Source organism: Chelonia mydas, chromosome 1 (genome assembly GCF_015237465.2).
Source record: "Chelonia mydas isolate rCheMyd1 chromosome 1, rCheMyd1.pri.v2, whole genome shotgun sequence".
Classification (NCBI taxonomy): Eukaryota; Metazoa; Chordata; order Testudines; family Cheloniidae; genus Chelonia; species Chelonia mydas.
The window spans coordinates 276,192,439-276,213,100 of NC_057849.1; the positions used below are offsets into that span (position 1 = coordinate 276,192,439).

The following is a 20,662-nucleotide window of genomic DNA, read 5'->3' on the forward strand; positions in this document are numbered from 1 at the left end:
TGAGTCATGCATTGCATTCTGAAGGAGATTAGGTAGGAAGTCATTCTTATCCTTCCACCGGGAGCTCCATAGTCTAGAGACAGTTGCCTGGAAAGCTCTGTCCCACTTTCATGAATTTGACCTCCTGATTTTGAGTCTTATCATTTCTATGAAATGTAACTGTCAAGGGAGATCTTGGTCCCTGAGGTACAGGAGTTATTGAATAGGTGTTGAATAACTTTGTCCAAAGCAATGCAGGCCTTAGAAATGAGGCCTATCTTAAAATTAACCTGTTGTTCTATGCAGATTAAGCTGAGCACCAGGATGATGTGCTCTTATCACTGTTTGTATTATGATAATATCTAGACGCTGCAATCAGGGACCCATTGTGCTAGGCACTGTACAAGCACAATAGAGAGATGGTGCCTGCCCTAAAGAACATGAAGTCTAAGACAAGAGACAACAGGTGGATACATCAAAAAGATTGGGGGAAGCATAAGGTAACAGTAGAATGATATGGTCAGATAATCAGTACACCAGCGGTCTAATCACTGCTCTCTGCATCCATTTCTTTAATCTGTCCTGTTTGCTTATTATCATCCCAAACTCGTAAAGCATATCTGTTTCTGTTATCTTTTGCGGCTTCTGGGCCACTTATTTGGTACAGAATCATAGGACTGGAAGGGACCTCAAGAGGTCATCTAATACAGTCCTCTGCATTCATAGCAGGACTAAGTATTATCTAGACCATCCCTGGCAGGTGTTTGTCTAACCTGCTCTTAAAAATCCCCAATGATGGAGATTCCACAACCTTTCTACGCAATTTATTCCAGTGCTTAACCACCCTGACAGTTGGGAAGTTTTTCCAATTTCCAACCTAAACGGCCCTTGCTGCAATTTAAGCCCATTGCTTCTTGTCCTATCCTCAGAGGTTAAGGAGAACAATTTTTCTCGCTTCTCCGTGTAACAACCTTTTATGTACTTGAAAACTGTTATGTCCCCTCTCAGTCTTCTCTTCTCCAGACTAAACAAACCCAATTATTTCAGTCTTCCCGCATAGGTCATGTTTTCTAGACCTTTAATCATTTTTGTTGCTCTTCTCTGGACTCTCTCCAATTTGTCCACATCTTTCCTGAAATGTGGCACCCAAAACTGGACACAGTACTCCAGTTGAAGCCTAATCAGTGCGGAGTAAAGTGGAAGAATTACTTCTCATGTCTTGATTACAACATTCCTGCTAATACAACCCAGAATGCTGTTTGCTTTTTTTGCAAGTGTTACACTGTTGACTCATATTTAGCTTGTGATCCACTATGAGCCTCAGACTGCTGGTGATCCTGATACTGGTGATAGGAATCATTAAAATGCAGTTACCTGGACAGTCATGTTCAGTGCAGTTCCAAACGCCACCAGTACAAGTACTAAATAAAGCACAAAACACAGAACATGCTTTTTGTTCAGGTTTTTTAAAAAAATTGATTTTCTAAGTCTTAAGATGTCACAAATTCATACTTCATTTAGGATACATTTTCTCTGTATTCTAGTTAGATACAGAACACAGATTGTAGATACAGATATAGAATAGCCTTGAAAAATGTAGTGTAACTTGGTAAACATTGTACAATGAATTAAATATAGGCAAGCGGAGACATGAAAGTGGAAATTGTGGATTAGAGGTTACATACCAGTGACTGCATTCTTGTTCAATTTTTGAGCCTACAGAGAAGGCTTTCCCGTGATAAATACAAGGACAATTTGACACAGAGATACAAGTTCCATTGTTCATAACGAGACCTATTTTTGTTTAAAAAAAATAATAAAATAAAAGACTGAAAACAAGATAGGAATATTGGGGCTCTGCTGCTCACTCCGTATGTTCACTTGGTCATAGGGACACCATTTTCATGATATTTCAGTGGGTGGTTTTATTCCAGCAGTGCCCGTCTCCTCTCCATGACGCCCATTGTACAGATGGGGAACTGAGGCAAAGCAGGCCATTCACCCAGTTTTAAGTCAGACAGTCCAGATTCTAAATGGTTTGTCCCCTATCCAGTACTGAGACAAAACCAGACATGATTTTATCTGGTATCATGGATGCAGGGCGCCATTTTGAAGAGTGTGCCACACCATCCCTACCCCCATCCCACCATGACCATGCATGCACAGTTGTGCCAGTGGGGGCAGGGTGACTCACCCTTTAAAATGGTGTCCTCTACATCAGTGGTTCTCAACCAGAGGTTCAGGGCCCCCTAGGGGGCCGCGAGCAGATTTCAAGGGGTCCGTCAAAATAAACCAGAGAGCAGGGCCAGCATTAGACTCACAGGTGCCCAGGGCAGAAAGCTGAAGCCAAGCCCTGCTGCCTGGGGCTGAAGCCCAAGCCTGAGCAACTTAACTTTGCAGGGCCCCCTGGGACCCTGGGCAATTGTCCTGCTTGCTACCCCCCAGAACCAGCCCTGTCTTTTAATCTACTGGATATGCAGAAAAACAGTTGTTGTGACATAGATAGGCTGTGAAGTTTTTATAGCATGGCGGGGGGGGACTCAGAAAGAAAAAGGTTGAGAACCACTGCTCTACATGGTGTGACCTCACATGCACAGCATACCAGTGGGGACAGAATCAAAAAGGTGGCAGGACCATGCTGTTCCTGGATGTGCTGGAATGCGTGAGTTGCCACCCTAACTGAGCTACAGAGAGACTAAGGGCATGTCTACACTTACCATGGATCGATGCTGGGTTACCCAGGGGGTCACCAAGTGAAGACCCGCTAAATCGACTGCCGATCACTCTCCCGGCAACTCCAGTACTCCACCAGAACAAGAAGCATAAGCTAAGTCGACGGGAGAGTTTCTCCCATCGGCCCAGCATGGTATAGACACTGCAATAAGTCAGCCTAAGCTAAATTGACTCCAGCTATGTTATTCATGTAGCTGGAGTTGCGTAACTTAGGTCAACTTAACCCTGTAGTGTAGACCTGCCCTAAGTGACTCGCCCAAGGTCACACAGGATGTCCATTGTACAGCAGGGAATTGAACCTGAATCTTCCACATCCCAGACCAGTGCCTCAACTGCTGGGCCAATCTTGTGCTTCACTGATCACTCTGCAGCGTAAAAGTTCAATTCAGTGAAAGGGTGAAATCAGTGTTTAATTTGTGCCAGGGATGAGTCCTGACACTTCTAAGCTTGGCAGTTCAAAGCTCTGGCACCTCAGGGCTTGCTGCATCAGTTAGGAATGTAAAAAAATTGTTTGAGCCCCGGCACCTAATTGCTTGAGCCCCAGCACCTCTTTCATTATAAATTAAGCACTGAATTAAATTCATCCCAAAGCAAGGTGCCCACTCAAGATGCACCACTTACTGGTTTAAAGGGGCTTACCAGGGGGGCTTTGTGGTTGAGGGCTTTGAGCAGGTCTTTTGAAGCAGCTTGAATTTCACCCTGAATGTGCATGTACAATACCCGCAATGATCCCATAGAACCATACAAGTTTGAAATGGAAGACTAGTGGGGGGTCACATAGTCCACAGCCTTGCCATGGCAGGGCTGTTCCCAACAGTCCAACATCGTGTCTTCTGTTGAGTCTAGCTTTAAGGAGGATAATCTTCCTGAACACAGCATAAAATATCTGTACTATTTAGAAAACCCAAAACAATTAGGAAAAATTCAGATACGCTAGTTAAAACTCATGTAACTTTTATATTTGCATAGCTCATCCAAGTTTTAACTGATATGGTCTGATTCATAGTTGCACTGTATTTTGAATGATCTTTTAGAAAAATATAACAATTCAACCAATGCATAAAACATTAACAGGAGGAAAGAAAGTATGGATATATTAAAAACTAAAATAGAATCATAGAATCATAGAATATCAGGGTTGGAAGGGACCCCAGAAGGTCATCTAGTCCAACCCCCTGCTCAAAGCAGGACCAAGTCCCAGTTAAATCATCCCAGCCAGGGCTTTGTCAAGCCTGACCTTAAAAACCTGTAAGGAAGGAGATTCTACCACCTCCCTAGGTAACGCATTCCAGTGTTTCACCACCCTCTTAGTGAAAAAGTTTTTCCTAATATCCAATCTAAACCTCCCCCATTGCAACTTGAGACCATTACTCCTCGTTCTGTCATCTGCTACCATTGAGAACAGTCTAGAGCCATCCTCTTTGGAACCCCCTTTCAGGTAGTTGAAAGCAGCTATCAAATCTCCCCTCATTCTTCTCTTCTGCAGACTAAACAATCCCAGCTCCCTCAGCCTCTCCTCATAAGTCATGTGCTCTAGACCCCTAATCATTTTTGTTGCCCTTCGCTGGACTCTTTCCAATTTATCCACATCCTTCTTGTAGTGTGGGGCCCAAAACTGGACACAGTACTCCAGATGAGGCCTCACCAGTGTCGAATAGAGGGGAACGATCACGTCCCTCGATCTGCTCGCTATGCCCCTACTTATACATCCCAAAATGCCATTGGCCTTCTTGGCAACAAGGGCACACTGCTGACTCATATCCAGCTTCTCGTCCACTGTCACCCCTAGGTCCTTTTCCGCAGAACTGCTGCCTAGCCATTCGGTTTACAAACATAAGGAAGCTTATGTTTGTAAAATATAATTTTTTTCTGATTTTTAATTTTAAGCATGCAGTCTATGACACTATAGTTATGTTGTCAGGCATTAGTTTAATGTTAATATGTCATGTGACAATATTAGATACTTACCATCTGGACAGTAACAGCCATCTAAGCAATGGAGGTTGCTGCCAAGACAATCCTTTTCAAATGTGCAGGTTGGGGGGCAGCAACTAATGCAATCCCGATGGACAAAACTGTCTTCACACTTTTCAGCTAAAACATGTGCAAGTTACACGGGACATTAGTGCATTATGCTTCCTTTATAAGTTAGAAAACCTTCATCAGTAATTTGTTTTTTTTTGAAACACAATACATCTCACCAAATAAATAGTTGTGCAATTTTCCTGGTATAATTATTGTTACATAAATCTACTTTTAAAAGCCCCTTAACACCTCTCCAGTCATAAGGGGGGAGGGGAATGATGGGGGGAGAGAAATTAAGTGGGGGCTTATAGAATGCTGTAATAAACCATAAATCCAGTGTCTCTATTCTATTTTCCCCTTTGACTGGAGAGTGCTTAATGGGGCACTTCACTTTAAATGGTCCCCTGAAGTATGTGTTTACTACTTATGCTACACAATCTGTTCCACCTTGTATTTAGCTATTATACTCTGGGTACATTTCCCAGACCTGAAACAGAGCTCTGTGTAGCTCGAAAGCTTGTCTCTCTGACCAACAGAAGTTGGTCCAGTAAAAAATATTACCTCACCCACCTTGTCTCTCTAATATACTGGGACCATCATGGCCAAAGCAACACTGCATATGTTAGAATATAACATTTTTTAAAATATTAAATATGCTTTAGTAATAATTGGAAACAAAACTATCTCAAACTCAATGGAATACAATTGTACCTAACATTAAAAAAGCAACTATAGACTTGAAACTATAGCTTATTCACCAAAAGACACATTTCCAAATATAGTGGTCCCCTCACAGACCATGGGTGTAGTTTGGAGGGGTGCAGGAGGGGCACTGCGCCCCCAAACAAAGGTGAGGTGTGGGGAGGTCACATGGGGTCATGTGCCATTCCCCCCCGCCCCCCCCCCCCCCCCGCAATATCCGCAAGTGCCGAGCTGCCCTGCAGGGCTTGCTCTGCTTGGCCTACAGGGGGGCAGGGCTCTGTCCTTCCCACACTGAGCCTCCCCCAATGGTAAGCCAAGCAGAGCAACCCGGGCAGCTGGGCCAGGGTGGGGAGCAGCTGCTCCAGGTTGCTACCTCGGCAGCTGGATGTTGCCCTCCTGGGTCATAGTGCCCATCTGTTTCCTGTACAAAAGTGAGTGCCTAAAGGGAGCAGTGCAAGGAGGGTAGGGTGGGGCTTAGGGGAAGGCAGTGGGGAGAAGAGATAGTGGGGAAGGGGGGAATAGGGCAGGGGAAGAGAAAGGGATGGGGGAGGGGATGGGGCAAGGGGCAGTGGGGAGGGGAAGTGGGGTGCGATGTGGAATAGAAGGGGATACGGGAATGGTGCGGGGGAGCAGGAGCCAGCATGTGGTGTCCCCTCAGTAGCAACAGCAGCCCCAGCAGGGAGGCACCAGAGTTGCCACATCGCTGCAGCAGCCGTGGCCGTAGCTCCCATGCTCAGGTCCCCACAGCAGACAGCAGCATCTGGGGCTCCTCCATTAAGCCAGCCCGTCCCGTCCCATCCCCACCACCACCGGCAGGCCAGGTACCACCCCAGGCAGGGAGATAGATCCAGTGAGCCAAGGGAACTGGCTTTAGTGTGCACATGTGCGCATGTGTGTCTGGCTTTGCTCCCAAACATAGCAGTCAAACTACACCTATGACACAGACTAATGGTAATGGGTCTCAGAAATATACTGACTGCTGTTCGAAATCCACAGCATTACTTCATGTTTGGGGGTGCTCCTTTACCAAGAATCTCTGGTATGAGGTGGGTTGAAGGACCAATTTTATATTGGACGCTAAGTTGGAGCCCTCCTCATGTTTTGGACTTGGATATATTCCTGATACCTGAAGGTAACCTAGTGGCATGGCTCCAATATGCAGCTTTGGTCACTAAAATAATTAATCCTGCAAAAATGGAACAGTCTTTCCCTACCAAACATCGATGCCTGGCTCAGTGATAAGGCTGACCTCGCAGCTAACGAACAACTGGCATTCCGAAAAATTCAAAGCATTTTGGGCATGTTAGAGGTCCCTGATTAAGGTTGACCCTGAAGATAGATACATCTCTTCCCCATCCCTCCTTTTATCTTAATTCTCTTTGCTTACTTTGTGTATTATGTTGAATCTGCTATTTTGGTGTATTTGAAAAAATTAATAAAACATTATAAATATAAAAAAAGTTGATACTTACTACAGGCAGGAAAATCTTCCCTCCATTCCCGCACGGGGTAGCCTGCATGTGAGCATGCTCTGGCATACTCTGTCACTGCTCGGCAGTAAGTTTCATCATCATCCACTCTGAAGCAGTAAAATAATCCTGTGATCACTGAATCCTAAATTTATTACTCATATAAATATTTGCTATGTGACATTGCAGAACTCTCCACAGAGTTGGCCTTGCACAGTTTAAAGGGGTTACGATTTTTGAGACTTTAAATAGCATCACTTAAAAAAGAAACTAGAGATACTGATTATGCTTTTGCATTTTTTATCATTTGACCCGACAAAAGATTTTTGCTTTATTTTAATGTAACAACAAAGAATGAGTAACATTTATTACAAAAGATTAGCAATGCTCATTAACAGAAACAATTTGGGAGAGGAAGGGTGGTCTTGTGATGAAGGCAATGGCCTGCAATTCTGGATATCTGGTTCTTACTCCTGGCTTTGTCACAGACTTTTGTGTGACCTTGGTCAAAGTCACTCTGTACCTCACTTCCCTATCTGCAAAATGGGGATAATATTCCCTCCCTCATCAGGTTGCTCAAAGGACACATTCATTAATATTTGGGTTTTGCTCAGATATTCCAGGGACAGGAGTCAGAAATAGATTAGACAGTCAACTTCTCACTTTAAAAAAAAACAGTAACAGATGTTCACTGTGAAGGACTTTGTAACAAAATAGACTTGTCATAACAAGACATCTAAGGGTAGGCAAGGTTATAATATATAGTCTGGGGGGTTATTTGTCTTTCAGCACAACAAGATTAAGCTTACAAAATTAGTTGTTTTAAGACTATATCGCATTGTGTATGTGTTTTGGTGCTTTCAAGATACCTGTTACAAAGTCACCATTTCAAAACTCCACAGTGATTGGTCTCTCTCCAGTTTACCTCATCTAATCCAATTAAATGAGTCTTAATAGAGTGACTTGGCATATAAACTACGGCGCCAGAAGGAACTTCTTAAACTGACCCTAACCTACAAGATGAGAGTTCCCTTTTATAAACAACATAAGCCTAAATTAATGAGATCCTGAGACACAGAAACTTTACTCAAAGTTTTGAATATTCACACCATTCACATCACACGTGTGAATGTGTTTTTTTTAATCAAAGCCTCCTGCATATTGCCTTATTAACTCAATGCCATCCTGAAAGCTTGCTTTCCATTGTTCTCCATTGCAAAAGAGAAGGTGCAATAAGTCACTGAAATGTAAATAGGCATTACAAATAAAATTCAGATCCTGTCTGGCTTCTGCTCCCATTGAAGTCAATGGGAGTTTTTCCACTGGCTTTAGTGAAAACATTTTTAGATCCAAGGTCTCTCTTGCCTAATCATTTCCCTGCCATTGCAGGGGGGCCCCAGGCACTGGTTCACCTTGCTACTTCCTATTGTCTGTGTGTAACACAGAATAGTCTAGTCTCCTGTGTCTACTTCAGTCTAATTTCAGTTGTTGGGTTTAGTGTGCAGGTGTTTTGGTGGCCAGTGGTCTACAGGAGGTTAGATTAGATGATTGAGTGGTCCCTTCTGGTTTTAAACTCTATGACTCTAGTAAACCTGTATCTTGCTATCTCCATTGTAAAGCAAAAGAGAAAATCAAATACCAGTCATCTGTTACATATTGAAGTATAATGGAAGCAAGAGTTCCTTCAATTCATTGCACTGATCTCCTTCTGTACCCCATTTAAATAAATAAATAGGAAAGCAGAAAGTAAATAACTGATGACATGCACTTTGGCAAAGTAGTAAAAGATATCAACAAATAACATGGATAGTGATGTCACTAAGATTATTTGTTAGTAATATCATTGTTATTGAAAAAGCCGAGGTATATTGCTTTGTCAGTTATTCCATTTCCGTACACATGAGGGGAGAATCACTTCTAATGTAAATGATCTCACAAGGTCTAACAGAAACCAGCACTGTTGGAAATGCAGATGGTATTAGCAAACAAGACTTAAAAAAAAAAAAAAAGTGAAGAAGATGTTCCAGGGTTGAGACTCTGAAATTAAGGGAGAAATAATGGATTGAATTTATCCCTAGCATTAGAGGGTGCAACACTCATTGTTGTCTATGAGAGTAGCAACATCTTATGCCAGGTTTGAATTTGACTCACTGTTTATTAAGATTATAGCGACTATTGGGATTAAACAGAGAGACACTGGGAGGTGAGATTGGGGGAATGTGGAGAGGAAATTACTTTACTGAAATAAAATTGTACTGAAAAACTCCACTATTTAAAACCACTCTGGCTATTGTTTAATATTCCAAAGAATGAAAATAAATGTTTAAAGAACACCATCCTTCTTACCTGCAAAGGTCATTCATGCAGCTAGAAATATACGAATAAGGGTCTATGCTTTCATGACAGCTGAGAAAAGGAAACTGTAGGAGTATTTGGCATTTGAAGAATATGGCCTGTGCATTTTTTAAAAAAAATCAGTTAAATAACAGCGATCATATACTTCATGATACAAATATTATTCTTTTTACTTTTGTTTCCCCAATTGGGTGTCCATTACATCCCTTTTAGAATGAGAAGATTCCCCCATTTTCTCCTATCTCCACTCTTTTGCCCATTATATCACAGTCCCTATTCTTCCCAGACCAGTTTTGGTTGGACTGAATTTCTTCTATAGCCCCTCAACGCTACAGCTAACCTGGCCAGAGTGACAAAAAGCATCCTCTTCCACCCACGAGCTGAGCATGTTTCCCCTGCAGTGCTTTAAACTCCTCAGATAATAAAGGGGTAAGGCATCAGGGCTGGGAATTAAACCCACACTGCAATGTGGCAGTGAATAACCCTGTAAGTAGGCCAGTGGCAGATCCATTTAATCCATTGTTCTTTTAATTTCATCATATACAGCTCTTCAAAAATTTTTATGAAAGGTTGCTACATTAATGACAGGCCTGATCTAAATCTTCTCATTCCCAATGTTTCAGTGTTTAGAGCCAGTGTTTTGCTTTGGACCAATCTCTTCTCTACATGCTTGATATACTCACTATATTTTTCCTGATTCTGATCTTATTTATGTTGTTCTCCCTCATGTTCTCTAACACTGCTGTAGTTCCATTGACAACAGCGGAGTTAATCCTGATCTTCACTAGTGTGAGATCACTATCAGGCACTTTGTGTGAAAGTCCTTTAGGAGTCTAAAGAGTCTCATGTATTATCAGGTTTCAGAGTAGCAGCCGTGTTAGTCTGTATCCGTAAAAAGAAAAGGAGTACTTGTGGCACCTTAGAGAATAACAAATTTATTAGAGCATAAGCTTTCGTGAGCTGCAGCTCACTTCATTGGATGCATACAGTGGAAAATATAGTGGGGAGATTTTATATACACAGAGAACATGAAACAATGGGTGTTACCATACACACTGTAACAAGAGTGACCATGAAACGTGAGCTATTACCAGCAGGAGAGCGGGGGGGCAAGGGTGGGAGAGGCTTTTGTAGTGATAATCAAGGTGGGCCATTTCCAGCACTTTACATAAAAGAATAAATGGACACAAATCAGATGTCAAGAATTATAACATTCAAAAACCAGTCGGAGAACACTTCAATCTCTTTGGTCACTCGATTACAAACCTAAAAGTGGCAATTCTTCAACAAAAATACTTCAAAAACAGACTCCAACGAGAGACTGCTGAATTGGAATTAATTTGCTAATTAGTGTTGCTAATTAACTTCGTCTTGAATAAAGACTGGGAGTGGATGTGTCAGTACACAAAGTAAAACTGTTTCCCCATGTTTATTTCCCCTCCTACTGTTCTTGTAAAGTGCTGGAAATGGCCCACCTTGATCATCACTACAAAAGGTCCCGTCGTGTGTGTGTCCCCCCGCGCGCGCTCTCCTGCTGGTAATAGCTCACCTTTCATGGTCACTCTTGTTACAGTCTGTATGGTAACACCCATTGTTTTATGTTCTCTGTGTATATAAAATCTCCCCACTATATTTGCCACTGTATGCATCCGATGAAGTGAGCTGTAGCTCACGAAAACTTATGCTGTAATAAATTCGTTATTCTCTAAGGTGCCACAAGTACTCCTTTTATTTTCATGTATTATCAATAAAGAACATGCAGATGACTATATTTCATTTCTTATGCACCTATATAACTGGTTAGAAAATATGATTTATTAAATGGGTGCCACAACGTTTGTCTTTTAAAATATTGTATCTAATTTTAAGTCAATCATTCATGATTTTTTCATTTGTGTTGAATTTCAGGTCTGTGCAGAGCCACAAGTATTTTGGTTTGGGAAGGGCTGGGCACTTTACTATAAAATGATTGTTAATGGAAATACATAAAACAGGCTAGAGAAGGTGAATCACTATAACACATCCAATATGAAAATGTACACTGACCAACTTACCTCAGAGGACTCTGTGTCAGTCGAGCATGGACTAGAAAAATCTGAGGCAGTAGTCACACAAATTGCATCATCTGGGGTTTGTACAGACCAACTGTTTGCAAATACAGCAATGTCTTCTGTATATTCACCTACTTCAGAAAAACATCGAACAGAATCATTTTCCACAAGAACAAAGGTTTTTCTGTCAACACAAAAGCCGAGGAACCTCTCGAATGAAACATTAGAATTATTTTCCGAACAATTTAAATGTACTTACTATAAGATATATTCAATTATTAGTTTGGGATCTTTACAAAATTATTTTAAATTTCAGTTCACCTTTTATGCCATATTTAAATTCTAAAATGAATTAACAGGAAATGTCTAGTTTTTCAGGAAATATGGTTGTGGTAACTTTATAAGGAGTCAAAGGCAGATTTCTTACTATGAGGATTTGTTTGTTTTTGGCACTTGTTTAATACATTTTATTTAAGGATCTCTATATATATTTTGGAGAAAGTGGGTATAATAATCTCTCCTGTCCCTCACCCGCCCCCTCAAAAAAAAATCCTACCAAAACAAAACACTGCACTACATACACAACTCCCCCTTTGAGAGAAGATGAGAGAAAGAACAAACCACATGTGACAGAAGCTAGTCACATCACTTAAAGCACTGCTGGAAGGTACCAGAGACTATGGTGAAGAGGGAGACATAAGAACCAGTATATAATAGAACAGCATTCCACAGGTAAGGAAACAGATGCTCAAGGCCAAGCAACAAGTCAAGGTCAGAGGGAAGAGACCCCAGGTTTTCTGATTCCCGTTGTCCTGCTCTAAGCACTACATACCACATTTACTTCAAGTTCTTAAATGTGCAAAAAGACTGAAACAGTTGCATTTCCTCTACCTTGTGGGACACAGCAGCAGTTGATACCAATACCAATCAATAGGTCAGAAGCCAGGGATACTAAAATGAGATGCATCTACAATTCCCTTTATCAAAGTCTGCGTACATTGCCTCCAGATTAAACCAGCTCAGGACACAGAAGATATTGGATTAAAGTCCCTAAATCAAAATTTAGAGCAGGTCAGAACATTTCTGACAAAATTAAATTGTGTCAAAATATGCTGTTTGAGCAAAGCAGAATGTTTTGTGGAGACATATTGATTTTGACAAAGTTTTCATCACCAAGGTTTCTTTGATCACTGAGGCTCTCTGGTCACTTCCAACCAGAGAGAGAGGCGCTCACAATTTATATAGCCTGGGGTCTCGACAATGGCCTGGGATGTGGGAGAAGCTGATGGAGGCAAAGCAGGGACATAAACATAGGTCTCCTACATGCCAGGCCAGTGCCCTCTGACTCAGGCTATAGAATGAGTCTCTAGTTCTCTGGTCAGAAGAGATCCAGTCTCTGAGTCTCAATCTCTTTACTTCCTCTCCCACTTCCACCTCGTGCACAAGCTCTGTACCTAGAAAACCTTCCTGAATCAAACAGCCCAGGGTTATACTCCAAAAAAAGACATTCTGACAAATTCTGTTTTATATTCAACATTCTAAAAGCTTTGCTTTTGTTCCAGTGATGAACAAAACCAAATTTTGAAACCTCAAAAGTTGCTGTTAAATAGAATTGTCCTCCTCTGGGCAGATCTATCAAAATGAGTAAGGTGTCATATAAAGCAAAACAAAAACAAAAAACAAACAAAAAAACCCTAGTAACAACAAAGAGATGGTGTTTAAAGTGGCCATTAAGAAAAAGAAACAAAAAACAGAATAAGATTCTGCTACTATTTTTTAAGTATTCAGAATCTGTAGCATGCCTTTCAATTTCTCTCATTTTTTTGTTTGGGGAATCCCCATCTGGATTCATTTTGTATCTTGAATAGTTTTAGGATTGTAGCATTGTCCCATTTTTCCACTTGTCCCACTGTATTTAGCAGTTTATCGTTACTATCATTAGAAATGTTGAATTCTTAAATTTACTTTCTACTACTACTTTGGTAGATTGTGAGGTATGTCTAATTGTCCCAGCAACACTACAGCCATAACCAAGTCAGGGACCTCATTGCAACTGTGTCCAAGACTTTAGTCCACTTTCAGAGACCCTACAATTCTGAACTGCATTGCCATATTGGAAGACAGTCATGTCGACAACAGATCCCCAGATTTGGTTCTAGCTGTAGTGTAGCTGGGGTCAATGAGAGTAATCAGTCTGCAGACTACAAAGAACAGTTCACCTTACACTGCTGGTGTATGGAAATACCATAAAGGATTGATGAGAGTTGGAAACATTTAGACAGAGTTGCAATTTATAAGTATTATAAACCCACCACATCTTATTCTTGTGAAAAATATCACAACAGATTGCTTCTCATTTGCACACACAGTGTCAGGGTGCAGTGTTATAAACTCAGTTCAGGTTTAATTTTTAATGTGATCCATAACTCTCTGACTTCTAAAAGACAGGAATTCTGCCATTACAGATGCCAGATTATAGTGCCATTAGTAACGTGTAATGTTGAAAGTGGAGACAAAAAGCAGTGTTTTATGATAAACAGTAAACTAAAGAGACATTGAAACTACATTTTTAACTCTGTGTGAATCAATGATTTTTTAAAATAATCATTAGTTTTAACTGGCCAGATAATATACAATGCTTTGGTACGCGGACATCAAATGTCTGGAACAGAACAAACAGTACCATGTCACTGAATAACTGGAGGCTGATACATGCACTGAGGAGGGGATACAATCAGTTTCTACTGGGCAGAAAATAAGGCTATGCACACACACATAAACACAGCAAACTGCTTCTCGCTCTCCTGGCACAATAAATAGTACCCGGCTATCACCCAAGAGAGATGTGGAAAGAGGGAGAAAAATCCGGGTAATATTGAGATAAAACTTGTGATTTAAAAAAATAGCCAATGTGAGAAACTAAACTCTCCCTGTAGTTTGTTGTAGTGGTTAAATACCATTATTACTTTTACTTATATCAGGGATTGTTTGGGAGAAACTGCTCCTCTCGTGTTCCCAACCTTCCTCCTCTTGTTTCACCAGCTGCGAGCTGGTGTCTGCTCTAAAACAAAGGCAGCATAGAACTCTTTTCACTTGGGTGTGTGTAAAATATTATCTACAGTAGACAATGGCCAATATAAAGTGTTGCCTAGAGAAAATACTATTCAGTTGAGGAGAAAAGCGCTTTTAACTTTCTCCAGCTCTGGCACCATTGCTGAAATCAACAGCACAACCTCGCTCTCTCAGATGGACTACAGTGATGCCATTGGATTATTCATCTTCTTAAAATGTACCATCTGCCCCCACAGCAAAGTATATTAATAAAGGTGTAACAATGGGAAAAAAATAAACTTCCTCAACAAGGTTTTTCAACTTTCTGTATTTTACCAACCAATAAAACAGCAACATATAATTTAAAATAACTATGTAGATCCATGTGCTGAGCTACTGCCCTTTCCAAATATTAATTTGGGTGGGGTTTTTTTACATCATTTTGTTTTCACAAAAACAATAGTATTTTGGTCATTAAAAGTATGTTTATCAATTAAATTAAGCACATGCTTAAGTGTTTTGCTGAACAGGAAAGGACTTAAGCATACACTTAAATGTTTTGTTGAACTAGCCCTACTCCTTAAAATTTATGACTGGAGAAAGTGGAGCAGACCCTATATAGTCTACTCAAATGGCCTGAAAATAAATTAAAATGGATAATAGACACAACCTTTTAGAGCACATCCTCATATTTATAAGACAACAGGACCACAGAATCTGTTTTTTTTACAAAGGATCTCTTCACTTACTATTTTGTATTATCAGATCATCAGATTTATTGCCATTATAATTTCCACACAGGCCACAAGGTTTCCCTTTATTTTCTTCTGTCAGTTTAATATAAATACCAGTGCTTCCATCCCAAGCAAGAGAAAAGCCAAAGGTAGTTTTCACCAGAATATAGTCGGCCAGCCTCTCAATGAAAACATTTCCAATTGTCTGAGGCAATGTCAATCTGGAAAAACAGAATAACCCATTTTAAACATGACAAGTGAGGCTAGAACTAGAAGAAGACTACATAAAATGTAACCTAACTTATCAGATCTCTTCCCCGTGTGTCCTGAAGGTCTGTTTTCTTTTCTGTCAAAAATACCTTTTCAGTATCTGTCACTCCTCTTACTTTGCGCAATCAATTCAGTGAAATGGATTATTTTCTGGCACATACACAATCAATACAGAATTGATGCGTAAACCAGAAAGAACCCATCTTGACTTTCAAATCCCACAGTGCATTTGCAGCACTGCTGTGTTAGGAAAGACATGTTTTTACTTGTAAACTGAATAGTTTTGACATGGAGTCATTGACAGAGACATTAAGCATGGGACCCATTAAGTCATTTATACAGTTCTTTTTTAGAGTCTAGCAACAGGTAGATGTGCCCAAAAACTTTTTAAAATATCAGTAAATGACAGGGTAATTTGGAGCCATATCCTTCAAGTTTTCAATACAGACAACTCCCTTTGAAGCCAATAACATTCTGTGCATTGAACATGTATAGAATAAGATCCTTGCTATTCAAACCAAAGATTAAATAGCACAGAAAATATTATTAGCCATGTACAGTATATCCTCCAACATGGCTGTAGCTCTGTCCAGTAAATGAGGACAGCTATGTTTGGATTTCCATCAGACTCTAGTATTGCAGAATCACTGTCTTCAAAGGTTGCTGCTTTTGGGATTAATGGCAATATCCTTGTAGCTACCAGGTGTAGCAACTCAGATGTGAGAACACCAGATCTACTCACACTTATATCTGAAACAAAGAAGGGTATACCAGATAGAGTTCAGGGTTTGGCGTATCTCAAACACTATTTTGGGTCTCAAAATGGTAATGCATAAGGAACTTAAGGACCCTGATGAACTCAATTTGGACTTCTCTACAATGGGGCAATGCACTCAGCCTGGACAGTGACTGACTCTCCTGTTTTAAATAATATCAGGGTTGACCAAGGTTTGACCAAGACTAGCTAACACCATTTTAAAAAAGAAATCCAATAGTTAACTAATAACACCACGCATTTTCCCAGTGTAGAAAAACTCTTTCAGTCAAGGGACAGACATGTGAAGAATCAGAAATCAGATGCCTTGTAGAGGCCGACCACTGAAAATAGCAAAGTTAATAGGCTAACTCAGACAGGTGTGAGTGAACAACTTGCTAAACATTTCAATAGAGTTAAGTTCCTTTAATCAAATCTGAATTTGACTTATAATTATTAACCTCTGTGTCTTACCGTATGACCTCTGACGGTATGTCTTCACTGCAGAGTTATTCCAAACTCTTCCCTGGTATTGCCCCTAGTCTCTATCCCATCCACACACAAAAACCTCTCCCCTGAGTTTAGTGGTACTTTCAACCCAGGCTAGCTGGCATGGCTATGGGTGTAGATTAGAGCGTAGGCTCCACTTTCACTCGGGCTGGTAACTAGCCCACTTTGCAGTGAGGATGCAGGATAAATCACTCAAGTGCCTTCCCACAATTCCTCCCTCTGCATTCAGAAGGACAGACAACGTTCTCCCACAATTCATTAGGGAAAAATTCAGAGTGTAGCTGCAGCACAAAGAACCATGGGATATGCCTCCCAGAAGTCATAGTGACATACAATGGTGAATGTAGCACCAATGAGGTCACAATACCTCAAGCAGAACCTTTGCAGTGTGGCTGCTCACGTCTTGGCTAGGCTAACCGGGGCACTCAGAAGCAGGTGTAGATCACTGGGGCTAACTATGTAGCACTGCTAGATTTGGTGAAAGAATCATAACTTCCTAATGCCAATACTTCATTTCTGTGATAAGATGTTCCAAAAACAGTCAGTTCATTTACCTGATTGATTCTTTTTTTACTTCTTGTCCCACAATAACTATTTCTTCCTGGCTTGCAAAAAATAAGCTGATTGACCGCAGACAAGAATACACCGAACCATCACACTGGGGACTGTTATGAACCTTGAAAGGAGAAAAACACACAGATGTACTAACACCAAATGTGGTTTTCTGCTCAATATTTACATACAACTCTTAATAAATTTACAAATATAATCTTTTACATATCTACACACCTCTCACTGAAGGACCCCAAAGAACTTTAGAAATAAATATTTAAACAATACAAGGGCTCACTAATACAGGTATACACATGGTTAGAAGACCACTTTGCCCTCCGCTGCTATGAAACCCAGTAACTGTTTAACAGCACCCGGCATCATTGCACAGTAGCTTAAGACAGAAAAAAGAACTGGAATATTTTGTCCAGTTGAAACTGCAGAGAATTTAATTTAGGAAGAATATAATTACCTAGTCATGGGTTTGGTACATATCTTATGAAAAGTGCAAGTGGGCCTTTACTGCCCAAAGGTACGTATCCTCTGAAAGATGGGACCTCCAGCAACACGATAGTCCCAGCACCATATGGCCACTCTCAATATTGACCTAGAAAAAACACTAGCATCTATTGAATCATCAGCATGCCTTCCTGCAGAAAGTAGGGGGTTTTTTGGAGGTGTTCCATCCAAGTATTAATTCTACTTGGTCCCTCTTGGTTTGAGAGTTCTGGCAGGACAGTGTCAACAACTTATACCAGCAACAAAATGCTTTTGCCAGCATGGAAATGTCATCAAAAAATAATAATCACCCCTCTAACTGACATTACTGTACCAACACAAGTTTTTTCATGTAGTCCTGCCCAAGGTAGATATGCAGACCCAAAAAACCCTAACATATTCTATAGCATAAAAGTTTAGCTCAGTGAACATCTCCTCTCCTAATCAATTTCTCCTAATCTCTTTTCAAATCTTTACACCAGGGATATCTGGCAGCCTCTTTGATATGAAATCTTATGTGGTCATCTAGCCTAAAACTAGTCCAGTCCACCTGTCCTGGTCAAACCACATTTAACGTAAGTGGAATCTCTATATTTCACAAAACCTCCTCAATTCACATTTGTCTTTATAACTACCACTTGCAGTTTTACTAATGTGTCATGGAAACAATTTCTTTATCACAGTTATCAGAGTTACTATCTTTGGAATAATACCAGTCTTAACCTCATTTGTATGTAACAAATGATGCTATTCAACGTTTGACATCAGAGCACTGATCACTAACATTAAATGATTCAATCTGGGGCTAATGAAAGAGACAGTAAACTGTTTTGAAGTCAGGAGCAAATTTCTCCATGTTTGCCTAAAGAGATCATTTTATAATACAGTTTACTTTATATTTCAGAGATTTGTTATTGCATGTGGACTTACAGAATTTTTGATCAGCACATTCTATAAATCTAAAAAGGAAATAAACTACCTTTTGATCCATTTACTGTCTCTGTTCTTTTTATTATGCTATAACACAAGTTCTATGTTATATCAATATTTTGCATTTCATTTCAAAATCCATATTCATACACTTACCCATACAGTGTACTGAGGTTCCGGAGCACTACAATCTTTTGCAAAAATGTAGGAACAATTTCCCGGAAAATAATAGTAGATGCCATCAAATGTTTCAAAGTGATACTGCCCCCATGATTTGCAAATTCCATCTCGATCCTTACCATCATTAGGTACTGGGGAGAATAAATAAGATGAGCTTATAAAAAGCAAAATAACAAAAAAAGTACACAAGTGTCAGGGAAATGTACAAAAGTAAGATATTACATGCATAGTAGATAAGCATACATCAGCACAGAAGCTAGTTTTATTTATCATTCAAGAAATGAGATTAAGACAAGTTTTAAAACTCTTAGGGGGGGAACTGTGGACCAACAAAGCCAATGGAAATGTTGCCATTGATGTCAATGGAGCCTGGATTTCACCTTTAAATTATAACTAGGAATGGAGCAATGAGTAGAGCTGGGCAAAAATTTTGGACCCCAACTTTTTTTTTAATGAAAAAAGGCAGATTCAATTAATCATTTCATGAATTCATGTTGTGTCACCAATTTGTTGGGGGGCGGGGGGAATCAAAACTTTTTATTTTGATATTTTTAAACTAAACAGTATGATTTTTTCATTTTGAAACATTTTGTTTTGAAATTTCCTTTAATTTTGGTTTTAAAATTTAAATAGATCTGAAAATGGTTGAAATTGAAATGAAACGTTTTATTTCAAATAAAACATTTTGTTTAACACAAAATGAGTTTTGTTCTCAACTTGTTGAAATTGCCAGTGAACCAAAAAAAACCCATTATCCACAAACTCTACAAAGGAGAGGATGATCATATCATATTAGGTTTAGGTCAGTGTTTGGTGTATGGGCTCAGGGTGAACCAAGGCTAAGACTTTGGTTCAGTTTCAACAGCTGCTTTGGCCTACAGTCTCAGCTGACGAAAGTCAGTGCAGCTCCACTGAATTCAATGGAGCTACATTGGTTGACACCAGCTGAGGTTCTAGTCCTGACCTTAGAAAGTCCCTCCATGGCTGCTGTTGCACATATTCTACAGAGTCTGAGGAATCAAGATAGGGACAAACAACTTCTACCCCAATTCTACTACCGATAGATTGAACCTGCCAAAACTTTTCCCATTAAAATATTTGAACATCCTGTCTTCAGAATGGGCAATAGGGCATTGTAAGTGGAAGTGCAATGATACTTTTGGTGACACATTTAAGTAAGTAAAAGCAGATATGGTACATTATGATGCACTGGGATACTATTACAGGTATTAATAAAATTCAGGAACATCTGATCCTCTTCTGTACTCCCATATCTCACTCTGAAATACAGCATTTGAGCCAGCCTCCTTTTAGAATTACAGCTTGATTATAAGGCAATTGCAAAAGTGCTCTGAACAGGTATTATTTGAACAAATTCATCCCTAAATCTCACTCTAATCTGAAACTCAATTCCGTTGCCGATTCCTGAAACTTACCAATTTGGCATCTTTCACCATGAGCCTGAAACATCTGACAGTCACATACACCCGCCTCTGTACAAACTGCTCCATTAAGGCATTCTTGAGGACAAGAGCCTGAAAGAAAACATAGCAGCCTTCTAGTATGCACTGAATTTTATCAACATGCTGAATAATTTGGATGAAATCTTTCTATTAACTAAAATAGAACCAGTTATTACCTAAAAAGTTAACCAACAGCGATCTTAGTTTCAATGTTTATTTCATTTCATATTTTTATTGTTTGGTAAGAAGATAGTTTGAAGATTTGTAAACTAACAAGAGAGCAAAGGTCAGCCTCCTCTGAGTAACTAAAAGATCAAGTTACCACATAAAGAAAAAAATTCCAGTAGTCTTGCAATAGAAATATACAAGGGGCATATTATACTCATTGACTGAGTTCAGCACAAAC

General features: G+C 39.9%; 1 protein-coding gene across 1 annotated transcript in view; it reads right to left on the bottom strand.

The window, feature by feature from the left end:
• The window catches only part of OTOGL (otogelin like), a gene marked incomplete at its 5' end in the record, with an annotated part of 127,984 nt that extends 107,619 nt beyond the window's left edge, over nt 1-20,365 (bottom strand). The window contains 10 exons of the mRNA XM_043546990.1: nt 1,354-1,400; nt 1,665-1,773; nt 4,681-4,806; nt 6,912-7,018; nt 9,255-9,361; nt 11,318-11,445; nt 15,115-15,320; nt 17,188-17,309; nt 18,770-18,924; nt 20,230-20,365. Of these exons, the coding sequence (XP_043402925.1) occupies nt 1,354-1,400; nt 1,665-1,773; nt 4,681-4,806; nt 6,912-7,018; nt 9,255-9,361; nt 11,318-11,445; nt 15,115-15,320; nt 17,188-17,309; nt 18,770-18,924; nt 20,230-20,365 (1,243 nt within the window). The remainder of the gene's footprint in view (nt 1-1,353; nt 1,401-1,664; nt 1,774-4,680; nt 4,807-6,911; nt 7,019-9,254; nt 9,362-11,317; nt 11,446-15,114; nt 15,321-17,187; nt 17,310-18,769; nt 18,925-20,229) is intronic.
• Nucleotides 20,366-20,662: the final 297 nt, after the last annotated feature.